Here is a 20,225-nt window from a genome sequence, read left to right on the forward strand (position 1 = left end):
CCCCCCCCTCCTCTCAGAGGGGGGGGGGGGGGGGTGTTCTGCAGTCCACAGAAACAGCTGAGAACAATGGTAACAGTACAGAACAGGCAGAGTGTACAGGAAGTTATGAACTCGCAATATTTCTGGCAGGATTTTTTGCACTAGAACTCCAAGACTCCAGGAAGAAAAAATACTCACCCGATTCCTGTGGTAGTGACCCCACACCTCTTGGGGATCGGGTGAGCATTTCTTCTTTATTCCGTCCCCTGGAGAAAAACAAGCACTTAACCCTCGCAGAGCGGATGTAGCCCCAGTGCAAGGGTTAACTCTGAAAAATCCTGTTTAACAGACCAGAGGGGAGCAAAGACGAGAAGTTCATTGATGGGGTTTATATGCATTATAAAGAAGCAAAAAAGTTGCTTTGTGTGTAAACTCTACAAACAGAAATCCCAATGGGGCAAAATAGAATGTTCTTAGTGATTCCGATGTTCTTGGTGTATATACTTTTCTGGTCGAATGTTCTTACATTTTTCTTCTTTATACATATTTCTAAAGCTGAACTCTGGGATGAGCAAATAATGTCCTCATACAAGAGTCATGGGTGATCTTCTTGAAACTAGGCAAGCTTTGTGTATTTCTTTCAGATCTGTGCAGTAACCCAGTGTGACACTTGGCGCTTCCTGTAATAAAGACCGCTCACTGCTCTTCTCTCTCCTTGTGCAGGGTGACTGGTCTTGTTTCCGCCCCCTCCTGTAATAAAGACCGATCACTGCTGTTCTGTCTCCTTGTGCAGGGTGACTGGTCTTGTCTCAGCCCCTTCCTGTAATAAAGACTGTTCACTTCTGTTCTCTCTCCTTGTGCAGGGTGACTGGTCTTGTCTCCACCCCCCTCCTGTAATAAAGACCGATCACTGCTGTTCTGTCTCCTTGTGCAGGGTGACTGGTCTTGTCTCAGCCCCTTCCTGTAATAAAGACTGTTCACTGCTGTTCTCTCTCCTTGTGCAGGGTGACTGGTCTTGTTTCCGCCCCCTCCTGTAATAAAGACCGCTCACTGCTGTTCTCTCTCCTTGTGCAGGGTGACTGGTCTTGTTTCCGCCCCCTCCTGTAATAAAGACCGATCACTGCTGGTCTCTCTCCTTGTGCACGGTGACTGGTCTTGCCTCTGCCCCCTCCTGTAGTTTCCTGTAGTGGGTGGGGCCTACTGGGTCCCTCCCACAGCTCTGCTCCCTGCACAGGCTATGTACAGAACAGTGATGATGTCACTGCTACTTTTATATGGTAAAATGTATTTTTGGGCATTTGGAGCACACAAAATGAATTTAAATGCTTTGTGGCTATTGAGGAATATATCAAGATGAAAGTTTTGGTGCCCGGAGTTCAGCTTTAAGAACATTCGACCAGAAGAGGAAATAGCCTTAAGAACTATTCGATTTTGCCCCATTCTCACAGCAGCTGGATGATTCACCCAAAACGAGTTTGCGTGCAGTTGCACTGGACATACTGTATAGCTGTGTGTTCATCTGTGATCGTATCTAAAAACCAGAGAGAGTTTTTTCTGATATGAAATTAGACATCTGCTATGCTGAAAGTAAAACTTAAAGGGCAACCATCATACGAATACAGAATGAGATGTGTATTTATTTATATTCTCACCTGAAGTCCCATTGAGGTGGTCCAGACAACACCCCAAATTCACAGGTTTGGGCAAATCTGAAAAACATATTAAAGAGCTCCAATCAGAACAGGTCAATGATAAAGTGTGAGCAGATATAATTATGTAGTGATTATGTTATAATAAGGATTGATGTTCAGTCTCCTACAGATCCTGCCACGGCCAATCAGGAGACATATCTTCTGATCATTGTCATGGGCAACTGGTAGACAGCCCTCGATATTGGCGCAGCATTAAATTGTGATGAAAAGAAATTTGGTCACATGACAAAAAACTTCAATAAATGAAGCTTTTGCTATCTTAAAAGGATTGGTGTGCTGGTGACATTTCTACAATTGCTGACATTCGCGGCGCCATCCGCGGTCACTGCGAGCACACCCCCCCCCCCCTCACTACAATGGGTATCGGTAAGGAGTGCCACAAGGATAGTACTTATTAAATTGTGATGAGCCGCGTAGCTCAGCATTAGAGCTTTGCTTCATTGTGCTTCAGCCACGCACCCCTCCCCCGCTGCATTACTTACCTGTGTGTCCTCCATGCCTGACTCCAGTGCGCCCACTGCACCCAGTACACCCAGTATACCCGATGTACCCAGTGTCTCCAGTGCACCCAATATATCTAGTGATACCAGTGCCACCAGTACATTTAGTGGCACCAGTGCCCCCAGAACATCTGGTGACACCAGTGCCCCCAGAACATCTGGTGACACCAGTGCCCCACCGTGTGTCCCGTGACTCTAGTGCACCCAAGAGCATATTGTGTTATCTATTGTCCCCAGAGCCTCCTGTACGCTCCCTGGGTCCAGTCCACCCCAGAGCCCCTGTGACCCGGTGCACCCTGCAACTTCAGCAAACCCCACAACATGTGATGCCGGTGCGCCCTGTCACTCAAGCACACCCCAGAGCATCTTGTATTATCTAGTAACCCCAGTGCCTTTTTGTGCACCCCATGACTCCAGTGCACTCCAGAGCATTCTGTGTCATCTAGTGACCCCAGTGCCCTCTGTCTGCTTCCTGACTCCACTGCACCCCAGAGCATCCTGTGCCCTTTCGTGGCCTGGTGCGCTTATGTGTACCCTGTGACTCCAGTGCACCCCAGAGCCTTTGTGTGTCATCTTGTGACCCCAGTGCCCCATGTGTGTTCCCTGACTCCACCCCAGAGAATCCTGTGTTCTTTAGTGACCTGGTGTGCCCCTGTAAACCCTGTGACTCCAGTGCACCCAGAGCATCCTGTGTCATTTAGTGACCCGGTGCACCCCTGTGTACCCTGTGATTCCAGTGCACCTCAGAGAATCCTGTGTTATCTGGTAACCCCAATGACCCCTGTGTACCCTGTGATTCCAGCATACCTGAGCATCTTGTGTCATTTAGTGACCAGGTGTACCCCGTGACTTTCCGTTGCCTCACGTAACTCCAGTGCCCCTTGTGCCCTCCCTGGCTCCAGTGCACCTCAGAGCAACCTGTGTCATCTAGTGACCCCAGTACCCTCCTGTAACTCCAGGACAGGCCAGAGCATCCTGTGTCATCTTGTGACCCCATTGCCCCCTATGCACTCCCTGACTCCAATGCACCCGGAGCATCTTGTGTCATTTAGTAGCCCGGTGCCCTCCTGTGCACCCTGTGACTGCAGCACATCCCAGAGCATCTTGAGTCATTTAGAGACCCGGTGCACCCCTGCTGTAGTTCCCGTCAGCCTGTCATTGCTTTCTACAGGCTGAGTGGCCACAACTGTCCAGAACCAGCCATAATATCAGCCCAAGAATCTGCTGCCTGTATAATAATCATAATAATAATAATAATTAAAAATATAGTATAGTGAATGTTATTCTATCAAATGAGCTTGTCTTCAATGTACAATTAATCGTACAATTCATACATGCAGAAGCTGATAGTAGGAGATCTAATAGGAAACCATCAGTAATACATTTTCAGTATTCACTACTTCATATAGTGTATGTGCAGCCAGTTTGGAATAGAATGAGGAAACATTGGAACTTATTGTAGTTTCACCACAGCTGGAGTGCCGAAGTTGCCCCGATCACAGCTGTTGGAATGGAAATTGTTTTTGCAAAACTACTCAATGCTTTAACACAAAGTGTAGAAATGACACATATTGTAATGCCACCAGGCCGCTCTCTCCCGTATCAGCGACGGCTTCCCTGCGTTCCACTGTGGAACGCGGAAGCCGCACGAGTTCCTGCTCGTGACGCAGCGGCTGCGTTCCACGCTGGAACGCGGAAGTCGTTCGGGACGAATAGCAGCTCCTCCCACTCCCAGGCACTATTTAAGAGCACCAACGAGGCAACATGGCGTTCCAATATTGAGGTCAGAACGCCTGCTGCCTCCTGAACCCGCTACCTCGTTTTGCTGTCGAGACAATCCCTGGACCTGCTGCTACCTTGCTGTACCCTGTGGATGCCCTCAGCTCTGGAGCTTATCACTGCAATCTCCAATACACAAAACCGCAAGTACTGCTCCTAGTGGAGCATTTTCCTCAGCAATACAATCCCTGGTTAATACATGGACTGTCTGGTTTATATTGTAAACGCATCCGGGGCTTACCGTTACAATCACCATTTACTGTTTTAGTTGTGCCTTGTGCCTGGTTATGAGTTAAATAGCCTTTGATTACTGAACCCTATGCTTTGGCTGTGATGTCTGAATCTCAAACTCGCCGTTAAGATTGCGAGTGACGCCTGAGATTCATACCTGAGTAGCCTTTTTTGCCAACTACCCCTCCGCAGTTGTGATCCCAAACCGTGAAAGTTCTTAGAGGCGTGACACATATGACCATGGGCACTTTATCAAAGTTTTATATTGGATTGGATTCATAATGGATTGAATTTCAGAGAGCAGATGAGTATAAGTCTTTGATTTAATCGGGACAACACAGTTCTATAAATATATTGGTTATAAGGTTTGGCCCTACTACAGAGGTCTTGCAACTTTGCAATCAGAGATTGTTGATCCCGGGAATATCCGATTGCCTTATGGGGTCAGGAAGGAATTTTTTTCCCCATTTGGAGCAAATTGAACCATGCTTTATAGAGGGGGGGGGGGTTGCCTTCCGCTGGATCAACAGGGGGTAATTGTGGGCATAGCGTTCTGTTTAGGTTTTATTTTTTTAAATCTCTATAGGTTGAACTCGATGGACATGTGTCTTTTTTCAACCAGACTAATTATGTAACTATGTAGCTTCTTCAATTGACAGCCAGATCCTAGGGACTTTCCTTTCTATTCAACCCTTATTTCCCCTTATTTTTGCTTCTATTCGTGTCTCTTATTTCCCTTATTAGCCCTTCTTGACTGTCCTGGCTGGATGCCAATGGTGGTGGACAGTGATGGAAAGCTATGGTTCCTGTAAGCCTGTCATTGCTTTGTATGGGCTGAGCGGCCGCAGCCATACGGGACCACCCGTGATTCAAGCCACAATAGTCCACAGACAGCCCTAATATCCAGGTGTGAATGAGCCCTTATAAGCAGGGCCGGTGCTAGTCTAATTTGCGCCCTAGCAAAACCAGCTACTTGCACCCCTCCTTCCTCCGATCACAGACTGGCTGAAGTTTGCAGGAGACGGCTTTGTCTCCATCGACCATCCTCCAATCCTGTGAGGAAGCTGCTGGTCATGGCTGGGTCCAGGGCGGGATTAAGAGCATCCTGGGCCTGGTGCTGAGCAAAATACCCCTTGTGTCACCTTTCCACTCTAAATAAGCTATTGGAGTGTAGATTGCGAACGGACACAGGAGGGGCAGCGGAGCCTGGGAAACACGGCTGGGTGTCAGTCAATTGGGCGGCGGTGGGCATTGTACTGGCCTCTGGAAGCGATCTGGCGGCAGCTGAGCCCCCGGGAATCGCTTCCATTATAAAGCCAGCTTCTGCCTTTACAAATGTAAATGGAGTCCGTTTAAACGAGCCCGCTGTCACAGTGAAAAGGTCCAGCCCTGGCTGCGCCCTAGGCGGCAACCTAGTTTGCCTAGTGGCAGCGCCGGCCCTGCTTATAAGTGGCAACAAAACCAAACCAAATGGCAACAAACCGGAACTGCCACTTCTACGCACATGCCGGGACCAGCTATCATAGCCAGTAACTGTGACCGGCAACTAAAAACAAGACTAAGAATATACTGCTGTATAGAAGATGACACAGTCAGAAGAAAGCACAGCAATCATCTGCAAATTCCGGTATCACAGCATAAAGCACGTGATATTATGTAACAATATTAACTGTAGAAATAAAAATAATAATCACATTTTAATTGTAGGTCTTCCTTTTTGGCAGAGGTGTCGATCTTCTTCTCCCGTGTCGGCACCGCTGGTGTCCTGGTGAGGTCACTTACATTCTCATAATCATCGTCATCGTCGTCGACCATGCTGCACGCTGAGGATGGACACACAGTGGGAGACATTTATTAATTAATAAGTGACAAAGTCGGACACAAATCAGGCCGCCCCTCATTTAACAAAGATGGGATCGTTATATATTTGCGACCACTGGGCAGGAAACTGCGTCAGATTTGCAAAGGTCTGTGGCAGACTTAGCACATGAGCTAATACAGAATTTTGTTCTCTTTACATTTGCAATCTCATAGAAAACCTCAAAGTCTACTCATCATTATTATTATTAGTATTATACAGGATTTATATAGCGCCAACAGTTTGCGCAGCGCATTGCTCCTGTTTAGCATTGCTGTGTTGTGAATTCATTAATGTCCCCCATAGACTGCAATACTTCTCATAACAACATCAGCTGTAGATGGTCTCCAATTTACCAATTCATTATTATCTTTCTTTCTTTATCTCTTTCTCTGGTCTGGAATAAAAGTTATGTCCTGCATGGGTCTAAAAGACATGTATGTATCAGAGCTCTACATTCCTCTACATGATACAGCCAGCACTCTGTTCCCATAACCACTCTACTGACCCATACACACTACCAGCCACCTATATACTGGTACAGAATTGCAGATACCGACTGTATGCATCAGTGCTCTGTGTTCCTCTATACACTACACTCAGCACTCTCTTTTTATACTTATTCGGCTAACCTGTACATATGACCAGCACCTCTGAACGCACTGACAACTTTTCATAGATCTATTTACTGTTTCTGTTTTCTACATACACAGGGCCATAAATGTTTACCATTTCATACTCCATAGACCAATCCACTCTATCAGGCCTTTATAGACCACTCAACTCAATGAGCACTCTATAGACCACTCCACTCTATGAGCATACTATAGACTACTCTATCAGCATTCTATAGACCACTCCCCTCTATCAGCACACTATAGACCACTCCACTCTATCAGCATACTATAGACCACTCCACTCTATCAGCATACTATAGACCACTCCACTCTATCAGCATACTATAGACCACTCCACTCTATCAGCATACTATAGACCACTTCCCTCTATCAGCACACTATAGACCAAGGAACAAAAGAAAGCGCCTCCATAGTGTAAAAGAGTGGTTTAATACTAAAGACACGCAGCTCTAAGGCTGTACTTACAACAATTCAGTTGAATAAAAACCAGTAGAGTAGGATGAGAAGTCGGAACCTCTGGCATGGAGAGTCTGGAGTGATAACATTCACCGGCGTCCTCTATCCCTGTGTTAGCAAAAGGTTTACGCGTTTCTGGTGCACGCCCCCTTCATCAGAACCTATCATAACCTATCATTCGTGTTTGCTGCATCCAATTGCTGGCCAACCTGTAATTGAAGGAGCCGGTATTTTTTCCTCATTTCCTACTATAGACCACTCCACTCTATCAGCCCTCTATAGACCACTCCCCTCTATCAGCCCTCTATAGACTACTCTACTCTATCAGCAACTCTATAGACCATTTCACGCTATCAGCAACTCTACAGACCACTCTATCATCCCTCTATAGACTGTCCTACTCAGCACTCTATGGACCACTGTACTCTATCAGCACTCTAAAGAGCATTCCACTCTATGAGCTTTCAAAAAACCACTCCACTGTATCAGCACTCTCTAGAATACTCTACCTCTCTTCTTTATCAGCTCTTATAGTATAGGCCACTCCACTCTATTAGCACTTCATAGACCACTCTGTTACTCTACTCTTTCAGCCCTCTATAGACACTCTATACAGTAGACTACTCTACTCTATCAGCAACTCTATAGACCACTCCACTCTATCAGCAACTCCATAGATCACTCTATCAGCCCTCTATAGACACTCTATAGACTATTCTACTCTATCAGTACTCTATGGACCACTGTGCTCTATCAGCACTCTAAAAAACGAATCTGGTCCATCAATGCACAATAGACCACTCCACTCTATCAGCACACTATTGACCACTCAACTCTATAAACACTCTATAGACTACTCCAATCTATCACCACTCTATGTATCAGACCACAATGCATGAATTTATTGAGGAAACTTCCATGATAACACACTTCCACACATGTGCAAAGTAAAACCTACTCCAGTCCATCAGCTTAGAGACATGAGAGAGGAAGGGACATCAAAAGTTGTCTTTTTGGCAAAATGAGACCAAATGTGTACAACTGCATAACCAGAATTTTAGGAGAAGAGCAAAGAACAAGAAAAAAGGGGAAGGAAAGACAAGAATAGAAAAATCTATGTATTATAGCCGGGTACATTAAACTTTGAAAAAACATAACTTGAATGTATTATTTGTTAATTTTGTTTTATAATGTTGACCGTATGTATGAATTCATGGGCACTGGACAGAGAAGGTGACTTCCTGTGTCTGGGGATAATACCTTTGGCCACATTTAATATTTGTTTTAGATTTATGGGAAAACACTACCCAAGGGTCTACTGAAGTTCACCTTGTGAGAAGTTTCCAACCGATATAAAAGACCATTTCCTGGCATTATCATATGAATTTACGGGATCTCAAGTCAGTTTGTAACACGTCTCATGTTGTTGAATGCTAACTAATGAGATATGTGAAAAGAAATGTTCAAAATCCAAATGCATGTGTCCTTCTTTATCATTACATAAGTTCTTCATAGCAGAAAGGTCTACTGTAGATCTTAATGGAGGGGGCTGTGAAGACAAAAAGTGTGATAGCTGGCTATATTTCATAAACCTTTAAGTGTATTTTACAAATGGGTCCCATAAGAAGTCTAAGGAACTAAGATAATAGTTATTTGTTAACTCCTTCATACTCACCCTCACTCACCCTCATAGTTCGAGCCGTCCTGTTACTATGAAACTGTCACACGTCTGCTCAATAGATCGGGAAGTGAGCGAACGCATACCGTCGCTCGCTCACTTCTTGATCCTATCCCTGCAGAGAACGGTGACTGTCACTCACGGCTCCCTGCCGGGATTTCCCCCTCCCCTGTCCGATCCTCCAGCGCTGACTGGCAGAAAGGACACCCCCCCCCTGTCCGATCCCCCAGCGCTGACTGGCAAAAAGGACAGGGGAGGGGGCGGGTACAGCTGGCTCTGCCTCTAGATAGGCAGAGCCAGCTGTCAGTCACGCAGCTGGGCAGATCCAGACATAATTTTTGGGATCCGCTTCAGCTGCCGTGTCTTAGTATACCGCGAGCAGCACCTCGCAGTATACTGCGGCGTCTCAGTATAGCTCGCGGTATACTGAGCCTAGGGTGACGGGAGGACGTCACCCTAGGCTTATGTACAAAATGTTCAGTGGTGATGGCAACATCAGCAATAAACCTTTTACAGTAAACTCCATAACAAGGACTAGAGGCCACAACCTAAAACTGGTGGAGAAAAGATTTAACCACAAGGGGCTTTGTTTCAGTTAGAGTGGTTAAAGTCTGGAACATGCTGCCACAAGCAGTGGTATAAGCAGAGAGTATTGAATCATTCAAAAAGCATTTAGATAACTTCCTCAGAGCCCGTAACATACAGGGGGTACAGGTACACTTAAAAACAAGGAGAGAAAGGGACTCGGGTACACATATACAAATGCAAATCACAGACACACAAAGGTTGGACTTGATGGACCTGTATCTTTATTCAACCTCAAATACTATGTAACTATGTAACTTTCCTATGCAGCAATACAGGTTTTCTTTTATTGCTAGAAACATTTCCATAGGGAACGTTCTTGCTACAGTATTTAAGATATAATTGAACAATGGTCATTTTGTTACAGTGGGGGGAATTTATCTAAGCCATTGCAACAGTTTTAGCCTCTTAGATAATTGTTTTAATGTGCAAATCTGTCTTTTAACATGTGCCCCTGTTTTCACCTGAGCTTGCACTACTTTTTCAACTGCACGTTTTTTGTACCCGTTTTTATCTGCACCTGTCCTGCGGCTGTCTGAAACTGGAGCATCACCTAACAAAACAATCGCTACTTAAGAAGACCCCATGGTCACTTCTTCAAGATGCGACAGTTCAGCTTTTTGCCCGGAGTTACGAGTCTTCTTTCCTGGAGTCTATTAAACCTCATTTATCAACAACATTACACTCGCATCATAAATCTGGCGCAAATATATTCCGTGAAAGTTCAAACACTCGCAATTACTATGATAACTTCCCCCAATGTCTCTTAACTGTACACCTCCCCGGTCTATAAAACAAATTGGTGTCATTATAAAACACTGAATTTGACATTCACCAAACATTTATGGCAGGTGAGTCAGCCACTGTTACTTAAAACACACGCACCAAGAAGATTCCCCTGACATAAAAGGCAAAAAAATGTAATAAATAAATAAGTAAAATTAATGACCCAAAAGTGGATTGCGACCCCATGTGTTCAGTGGGTCACCGCATGCCTTCCACTTTTCTAGGTGAGAGGCTCCTCAGCCTCCTCCTAGGGCAGCACTGTCCATTCTCACACCAAGCAGCCATTCAAAATATGCTGCCTGGTTCCAAGTGTCAGCTTGAGGTGGGGTGGGATGGGGCTATGGTCGCAAGGCACCTCCACAGGGCATGCAACAAGCAATGCACATATGAATGGAGCTCCATCACAGCGTTGAACGTTCAGGTGTGAACCAGGCCCTATGTGCTGAACCCACATTGATATATTTTTTGGACTTACCTCTTCTATATCATAAAGGTGTATGTGATGAAGATGTCAACCTGCTGCCGACTTAAGCTCTGCCTTGTGTGGCCACCAAACATTTACAGTTAAATAGCAGAGCCGTAGCTGGCTCCTTTTGCACCTGAGGCAAGAACAGAAAATTGTACCCCCCAACAGACGTGTGCGGTATATGTGACGTCATGCACCCCGCCTCCAGGATGGGGGTGCGTATGTGCAGAATGCGCTGGTGGCCAAATCCAAAATAGCATAAAAACTTGTTTCGCTTGATGAAAACATTTTTAGTTTCCGTTCATTTTCTCAGAAGCTAATTTGTAGTCTTTGCACATGTCTAGTAATATGTATGCGTGTGTGTTTTTCTTTTGCTGTTGGCGGGCTTTGGGGAAATATTGGGGGTCTAAACAGACCTGTGACATTTGCATTTTGAAATAGAAAAAGAGATTGAGGACACAGAGTCCTCTGCCCATACAGAATGGAGGAGAGAAGTGGGGATCTGAGGAGAAGCTGGAGCCTGTGCCGCTCCTCTTCTCCCTGCCGAGCCACGGCTGTGTTGGTCGCACGGTGCCCCTGTTACCAATGGCGCCCTGTGCTCCCCATGGCAACAGGGGCGAGGGGGCGCAGCCAGGTTGGCCCTGGTTGCGCCTCCTCTCAGCTGCGCCTGAGGCGAGTGCCTCTCTCGCCCCATGGTAGCTACAGCCCTGGTTAGATATGACAACAAAGCCAACAGATGTCATCAACCAGTGACTGCCACCTCTGTGTACATGATACCAGTACAAACTGTCAGCAATTGCTACTAGTCAATAAGAGCAAGGCTAAGATATAAACTCCAACTGAGAAAACAACATAGCAATAGTCAGTAAATGCCAGTGCCCAAGCATAGAGCCCATTAATAATACAATGACATAAAGCAATAATAACAATAAGAAGAATAAAACGAAGAAGTAGAAGAATTACGTTTTAGTTGCAGGTCTGTCTTCTTCCCTGTGGCGCCGATGTTCTTCCCTTGAGTTGGCACCGCAGGCGTCTTGCTAATGTCGCTCAGGTTCTCATAATCATCCTCATCGTCATCAACTATGCTGCGGGCTGAGGACGGACAGACATTAGCTGCATCACTGCTCCCAATAACATCAGCTGGAGAAGGTTCCCAACTCAGCAATCCCTGTTACCTTTCTTCATTCGTCCCACCGATTTAGAATAGAAGTCCTGCATTCTGTAAAGGGTGTTCTCAGCACACTGTCAGCATTGAAGGTACACCCTATACAACTTTCCAGAAGAGTCGCTACCTATGTATCAGAGCTCTACAGTCCTGTTCATGCTACACTAAGCTCTCTATTTCTATAACTTTACTGACATGTGACTTTACTGACAGAAATGTGAGTGCTTATGTATTACTGCTCTCCAATGCTCTACAAGCTACACTTGGCACTCTATGCCATAAGCACTTTATTGATCTGTAGGCATGATCAACACTTTAAATGCTTGTCCATAAGGACAACACTGTCTAGGTCTCTTTACTCTTTTAGTACTAGCAGAACTAAAGGCCTGCCCACAGTATCAAGATTCTCTGTGCCCTTCCAAAATGATCAATGCCACTCTACTCAATCAACACTCTCTCGAATACTCAACTCTGCCAGCACTCCATATACCACTCTACTCTATCAACACTCTATAGACTAGTCAACTCTTAGCACTCGAAAGACTACTCAACACTATCACTCTATTGACCACTGTACCATTACTCCATAGGCTACTGAACCCTATAAGCACTCTATAGAATACTTTACTCTATCAGCACTCCATTGACCACTCTACCCTAGCAGCACTCTATAGACTAACCAGCTCTATCAGCACTCTATACTCAACTCTATAGTCTACTCAACTCTATCAGCACTCTGTTGACCACTCTACCCTATCAGCACTGTATAGACTACTCAAATCTATCAGCACTCTATTGACCACTCTATTCTATCAGCACTCCATAGGCCACTCTACTCTATCAGCACTCTATAGTCCCACAGTACCAAAGGATTCTGTGCACTCAACATTGCCGTCCACACTATCTGCGCTCTATAAATACATGGCATCCACGGAGCTCCTAGTACCCATCTAACACTGTTTAGACGTCTAACACCCGTCTAAACATTTCTGTGCATGTTTTTTATAGACCTCTCCATTCTAATGGTATTCTGTGGACCCACCCACAGTGTTTGCACACTTTTTATGATATATATCTGCTCGATTTCCATCTTGCATATCAACTGTCACCCCACATACGTTCCTCTGTCTTCCCACGAAGTGTAACGAAGCGCAGCTGAACACACCCAGCCAGCAAACGTCCCCAGAGATGGTTATTTAGAGAATCCGTCCAACACCCATGTTGTCACAACCTCAGCCTCAGTTCGTCTTCCTCTTCTGCCTTTCTCTTCTTGTTTCTGAGATGGTTTCCCCTTCTAAACCACCATTTATCAGTGAAGCGCTCAAGAGAATTAACTTGAATGGTTAATTTTTAACATCAGAAAAAAAAAACCTAAAACCTTTATTTCCAGTTTATGAGTCACCAGAGCAACCCACAAACTTACATTTTCGTCTTCAGTAGTTAAATTTGAGGTGAAGGCAGACACTGGAACGAAATGTATGCAAATGTATATGATATAGAACGGTGCGCCATACTTTCCTTTAAAGAACAACTCTGGGCAACGTGAGGACATCAGTGGTAGTTAGACCGCCGTAGCCTAGGGGAGAAGAGGCTCTGGAGACTGGTCTGTGTTGAGGGAGTGACGAGGGATTACAACCCCTGTCAGGTCTGTGTCCCCATTAAGAAGATTCGTCCCCCTCTATTTGTCCTGGTGACCGTTACCACTGACATTGAAAGAATATCCCAAATTTTGGGTTTCCCCAGAACAGGAATAGATGGACTGACCACCAGGGATTTTCCTCTATTTGGAGGGATTTCCTCTCACTTCCTGTTGTGGTTATCAGAACAGGTTATTCCCTCAGGGAATTGTTTGTAATGGATCTCAGCTGCAGATGTGGCTGCTTTGGACTATCCACAAGGAAGAGCATAGTAAATGTCCAAGAGTTAACTAAATGGATGAATTACCTAAACAACAGCAATCCCAGGTAGGAATTGTTCAGTAATCTGTATTACTTCATACAGCTTAAATATCTATAACGGAAATACTCTGAATATTCCTGTACAGGGATAATGAGTCCATTTACCAACACCAGTAAATCACCAGTGCTGAGAATAAGGGGGGAATTTATCAAAACTGAAGCAGACAAAATCTGGAGCAGCTGTGCATGGCAACCAATCAGCATCTCTCTTTCATTTTAAAATCTTAACTGAACAAACTGAAGAAAGAAGCTGGTTGGTTGCCATGAGCAACTGCTCCAGATTCTGTTTGCTCCAGTTTTGATAAATTCCCCCCTAAGAGTCAATACAGGTTGATATGATTACAGAGTATTCTTGAGGTTAGCTCTGTTGGATGCACACGGAGGTGTCAGTGGGAAATAGCGTAAGCACATAGCGTAAGCTTCCCTGAGTACTTGCAGTGTGTACATGAATGGTGAAGATGGAAGATCAAAGCCTTGCAGAGCTTGCAGGGAAGACGTACTTTAGTTTTAAATGCACAGCGAGCTCCTTGATGTGCACAGTGGAGGTGAGCTATAACCCAGGATGGAGAGTGGAGGGTAAATTGTGTTCCTTTATGCCCCAGGATGGCGAGGGTGGTTGCCCATGTAAAGGCTACAATACAGGATGGAGAAGGCTAATGTAAGTATTGCTGAACGATTGCTTCTCAGGATGGAGAGCGGTGTTGGCAAGCAGGGAAAATGCTCAGCGTCTGCTTCATTACTAAGACACAGAGCATTTCAAACTTCCCGGCTTAAAACTGACCCCTGGCTAAATGGAGACGGAGCGGAATGACACAGAGGGAGTAGGTGGTGCTGGAAACCAATCCCAGAATGACGACTGGTTATTACAGTTGCTGACCAAAATACACCACGTCATGAAACTGGTATTTCCTGATGGCAGTGGCCTCTTTCAGCACAATAATGCGCCGCGCCACACCGCAAACATGGTTCAAGAATGGTTTGAGGAACACAATAATGAGTTTGAGGTGTTGACTTGACCTCCAAATTCTCCGGATCTCCATCCAATCGATCATCTTTGTCATGTGCTGGAAAAACAAGTCCGATCCATGGAGGCCGCACATCACAACTTACAAGACTTAAAGGATCTGCTACTGACGGCTTGGTGCCAGATACCACAGCACACCTTCAGAGGTCTAGAGGAGTCCATGCCTGGATGGGTCAGGAAAAGTGGGACCTTCTCACCATTAGGCAGGTGGTCATAATCTTATGGCTGATTGGTGTATACTTCCATATCATTGCCTTATCCAGACATGGCTGTAGTGCATCATAGGTTAACATGGTGCACCCGCTTGTGTCCAAGGACGTATGTTGTACGGCTCAAACACCAGTTGGCCAATGACGTTGTGTCAGGACACACAGCATCATTGGTTGCTTGGAAACAGAAGGAGGTTCGAGGGACAGACGAACTGGCAAAATTGCTTGCCTGTCCGCAAAACTGTGAGCAGCTTGGGTTCAGGTCAGACTCACGGTCAATTTAAACCCAAAGCCCATTCTTATCTAAGAGCCCTAATGATGAAGAGCAGCTTATTGTCTATTTAGTCCATCATGACATTATACTTCCTCCTCCTTCTCCATCTGCAGCCATGTATTCTGTGTTCAAAAGGTCACCTGGGTGAAATAAAAATCCCCTTTGTGGAATGTGTGAGGTCACGGCGGTGAATATACCAACACCGGGCCAAGTGAAATCCCTAAACAGGAAGCACAGCCGTTCACCGGGGGAGGCTTTAGTCAAATATTTGATCACTTAGAAAATGATTACTTTCTACTCAAAGAGAACGCACATTTTAAAGGCATAGACCACTTATTTCTATAAAAGTATATACTGTATGCACCTGCATTGATTAAAAAAAAAACAATGTGCTTTTATTGAAAGGTTGAGTGTTCTGCGCTATGAAACAGACCCCAAGGGGGAGATTTCACAGAGAGTAAGGGTTAACCGCAAGCTGCTGAAACTAAGGCCAGATAAGCCTCACAAAATGGTTTTAGAATAGTGAGCGCTATGGGTCTCCTGGAGTGAAGTGAGAATCCAACAATGACTTATTAAATAAGTGGTATAAAAATATATCTGAATATCTCTAAGTGAACATCTTATAATGTGAAATAAAAATTGCTGAAGTGATATGTGAATAAACAAAACAAAAATCAACAATGTAAATCGACTAATAAAATTGCTTAAATATAAATAAACAAATAAATCTTCAATAAACCGTGTGTCCGTGATTTTTTCTCTGATTTTTTCTGTATTACAGTGTACATATAACTGCGTCTATCATCATCTGTGATGTGCTGATAGATATGCAGTGGTGTATCATAAACGTGTCCTAAACTTTGAGGTTAAATAGTGTCCAAAAGTACTCCAATCTAAAAGAGGCAAAAACTTGAATGTGTATATCCAAGATGATCGTATCCTGGGGGATGATGTGTCGGAGAAGCGATGGGTCCCCGTAGGGCTTACACTCACCAGATGCCGGGAGGGAGTCAGCTTTCTCTTCCACCGTGGTGGCTGAAAGGAGATGGTCTTTGCTCCGTCCTTCCGTGGGATCCTGCAGTATACTTTCGGTCCTGGTCCCAAAAAGAGATGTCGGTATCCCGATAGTAACAATCCCCTGGTGATGGTAAGATGCCCTTTGGATTGCTTCCGGGAGTACGTCCTAATTTTAGTCTCTCCGAGCGTGGGTGCTTTGGATCCAAGAGAAGTTTAGAAGAGGAGAGAGAGAGCAGGCAAAGGGCTCATAGTGCATTAAAAGTTTAAACTTTATTGAGTCATTGCATATGACATATAAAAACCGCAAAAACTGCGCGTTTCGTCACCTGACTTTCTCAAGGTATCGCTAGCTAGCCATACCTTGAGAAAGTCAGGTGACGAAACGCGTCGGGAGGCGGGCCTGTTGCTTGGGACACATCCACAGTCTAAGGATTACTGGCTCTATAGCAGACTAGCCAGTTTTAGTCAGTTTTATTATCGGGATACCGACATCTCTTTTTGGGACCAGGACCGAAAGTATACTGCAGGATCCCACGGAAGGACGGAGCAAAGACCATCTCCTTTCAGCCACCACGGTGGAAGAGAAAGCTGACTCCCTCCCGGCATCTGGTGAGTGTAAGCCCTACGGGGATCCATCGCTTCTCCGACACATCATCCCCCAGGATACGATCATCTTGGATATACACATTCAAGTTTTTGCCTCTTTTAGATTGGAGTACTTTTGGACACTATTTAACCTCAAAGTTTAGGACACGTTTTTGATACACCACTGCATATCTATCAGCACATCACAGATGATGATAGACGCAGTTATATGTACACTGTAACACAGAAAAAATCAGAGAAAAAATCACGGACACACGGTTTATTGAAGATTTATTTGTTTATTTATATTTAAGCAATTTTATTAGTCGATTTACATTGTTGATTTTTGTTTTGTTTATTCACATATCACTTCAGCAATTTTTATTTCACATTATAAGATGTTCACTTAGAGATATTTAGATATATTTTTATACCACTTATTTAATAAGTCATTGTTGGATTCTCACTTCACTCCAGGAGACCCATAGCGCTCACTATTCTAAAATGTGCTTTTAATAATATTAACAGTGGATGGTAGGTGCAATGCTCAGGCTCCTGCAGACTGCTCCTGGGTCTGTATGGAGGTATGCAGTAGCGTCACAAGGGGGGTGCGGCCCTCACCCGAGTGACACCATTGGAGGGGTGACACCAAAAAGACTGACAGTCATTTTGGTGTCACCCCCTCTGAAAAGTCGGACACACAGTCATGGACCGAGAGCCCAACAGTTTCGGTAGAGAGGAGAGGACCCGGCGTCATACCTTATCCCGCCGTGTCACTGTCCCCTCCTCTCTCTGCTTGGCGTCCATCACCAAGATGGCCGCCGGCAGGTATCAATAAGATCGCCGTGCATGCATGATGACGTCACAACAAGGTGTCACCACGACAGGGGTGCCCCCTGTCGCCCACCATTTTTATACTGACGCTGGAACCCTTCCTCAGACTGATTCAATCCGACCCCCAGATACACGGAGTACGCATAGGTGACTGCGAACATAAGGTAGCAGCTTATGCAGACGACATGCTGTTTTTTCTGACTGACCCCATGACGTCCCTGCAGAGACTGCGTTCCATGTTCCTGGAATATGGTACCATGTCAAACCTTTCTATCAACTACACTAAATCAGAAGCTATGTCCCTCGGTTTACCTCCTGGGGATGCTCTGGAGTTGAGAGATACCTTTTCATACCATTGGGCCCCCTCAGCGGTTAAATACCTGGGCATCCACTTACCGGCCTCATCAACAGAGCTATTCAACCTGAATTATGCTCCTATGATTCAGACCATCACCCAGGATCTTCACCTGTGGAGGGCCTTAACATGCTCTTGGTTTGGCAGAGCGGCCCTAATCAAAATGAATGTCCTCCCGAGACTTTTGTACCTGTTCCAAGCAATTCCCATCAAGCTACCCAAACTTTACCTAAACACACTGGAGGCGACATTTAAACGCTTCATCTGGCTGGACCGACGTCCGAGAATAGCATGGTCATTGTTGAAAGCCCCCAAAATCCATGGCGGCCTTGACGTGCCGGACATACCGAGATACTATTTAGCTGCCCATCTCTGCCGGGTCATCGACTGGCATGTCAACGCACCTTCTAAACTGTGGGTCACCATGGAGACGCAATGGGAAAAGACACCCCCGTCACAAATTTGACATGGCTTCCCCCACGATACATACCCGGACACTTGACCACCCATCCTTTAATCTGAGCTACTCTGACGGAATTCTCCACCCAAAGGCGAAGGGGCATTCTTACGACTTCGGACAGCCCCATGACACCCCTGGCCCATAACCTGGACTTTGTCCCTGGCTGCACACCAGATTTCCTCTCCCACTGGGCTCCCTCTGCAGTGCTGGCGCCCCATGCGTTCTATAAACGTAACAGCTTCCTCAACAGAGAAGATCTGGCTCCTCTCTCCAGGACAGGACAGCTCCCTTGGTGGATATATTTTCAGGTGAGACACTACCTCACTTCTCCCACTAGACAAAGCAACTTTGCCCGCAACATGACCGTCTTTGAGAAGGCGTGCTGTGGCAAAGGCCCTTCTCGCCACCTCATATCCTGGATTTATGGCTTGGTTCGTCCGGCCAAACCTACTTGCTCAGACACCTTGCGGGTTGCCTGGGAGAGGGCGCTAGATCAAGCTATCCCAGAGGACGCGTGGGAGACAGCATGCGAGGAGGCCCACAAGAGTTCAGTGAGTTGTAGAACCCAGGAAACCAATTTCAAAATACTGTCCAGATGGTACAAAACCCCAGCACTCCTTCATAAAATGGACCCTGCAGTGCCAGAATCTTGTTGGAGATGCAACTCGGCACGAGGGACAATGCTCCACATTTTTTGGGACTGCGCCCTTCTCCAACCTTTTTGGAGGCGGGTGCATGACCTCATCTGTCAGATTACAGGGGAACAACTTGCATTCCACCCGAGTGGCTACTTGCTCCATATCCAGGAGGAGGATGGTGGGGGTCCACGCAAATCTCTATGTAAACATCTGATCAATGCAGCTAGATCTCTGATACCTAGACTCTGGAGAGATGTGAGGCCCCCAGAGATGTGAGGCCCCCATCTCTTACCGAATGGATTACTCAGGTGAAATACATTATACAAAAAAACTTTTTTTTACCAAACAAGACAACCTTACCAAATTCTCTAGTGTGTGGGCGCCATGGACCCATTTCTGTTTGGGGACAGTGTATGCAGAAATCACGAAAGACCCCGCGTAGAAGAATAGCTGGTATGCAGGCTGCATAATGATCATATATGACCCCCTGTCTAGGGAAAGAGATAATACACCTTGTGAGATTATGTAACGCGCAATACACTTTGAGTCTCCACGCGCCGTTGCATAGGATGGCCTGCTGTAGAGTCCTCTAGGGTCCTCCCATTGAGGACTCCCTACTTTCCACTTTCTATTTCTCACCTTTTCTACTTCCATACCCTTTTTGTAACCCCTGTCTCTCAGTGTTTATGTTACCCCATTGTGTGTGTCTATGTACTTAATGTCATGATGGCTACCGCAGGTCAACCTTATAGCCGACTGGGCATTGGTCGCTGATCTGCCCAGTCGATAATTTTACACGAACATCCTGGTGTCATAAGTACTATACAAGTTGTCCTCGCGGTCTGGACCTGAGACAAAATGCAGTAGACGTTACCGCCTAAATGCTCCTTATTGTATTATGTTGTGATGTGAAATAAGCCGCTTGGCAGTATGACAGCATTGTGCTTGACCGATGTGATGTGATATATTGTGATGTGTTTGATCACCCTGTATGTTCTATACTTTTGTTATGTTCAATAAAACAAAACATTTTAAATG

At 45.5% G+C, this 20,225-nt stretch overlaps 1 protein-coding gene across 1 annotated transcript in view; it reads right to left on the bottom strand.

The window, feature by feature from the left end:
- Positions 1 to 11,886, bottom strand: part of LOC108790533 (C-type lectin domain family 17, member A-like) — a 44,694-nt gene extending 32,808 nt beyond the window's left edge. Inside the window, exons 1-3 of the mRNA XM_018560813.1 lie at positions 11,844 to 11,886; positions 11,632 to 11,760; positions 5,896 to 6,024 (exon numbers count right to left, since the gene is read on the bottom strand). Of these exons, the coding sequence (XP_018416315.1) occupies positions 5,896 to 6,024; positions 11,632 to 11,760; positions 11,844 to 11,886 (301 nt within the window). The remainder of the gene's footprint in view (positions 1 to 5,895; positions 6,025 to 11,631; positions 11,761 to 11,843) is intronic.
- Positions 11,887 to 20,225: the final 8,339 nt, after the last annotated feature.

Source organism: Nanorana parkeri, unplaced genomic scaffold, assembly GCF_000935625.1.
Source record: "Nanorana parkeri isolate BGI_ZX_2015 unplaced genomic scaffold, ASM93562v1 scaffold479, whole genome shotgun sequence".
Lineage (NCBI taxonomy): Eukaryota > Metazoa > Chordata > Amphibia > Anura > Dicroglossidae > Nanorana > Nanorana parkeri.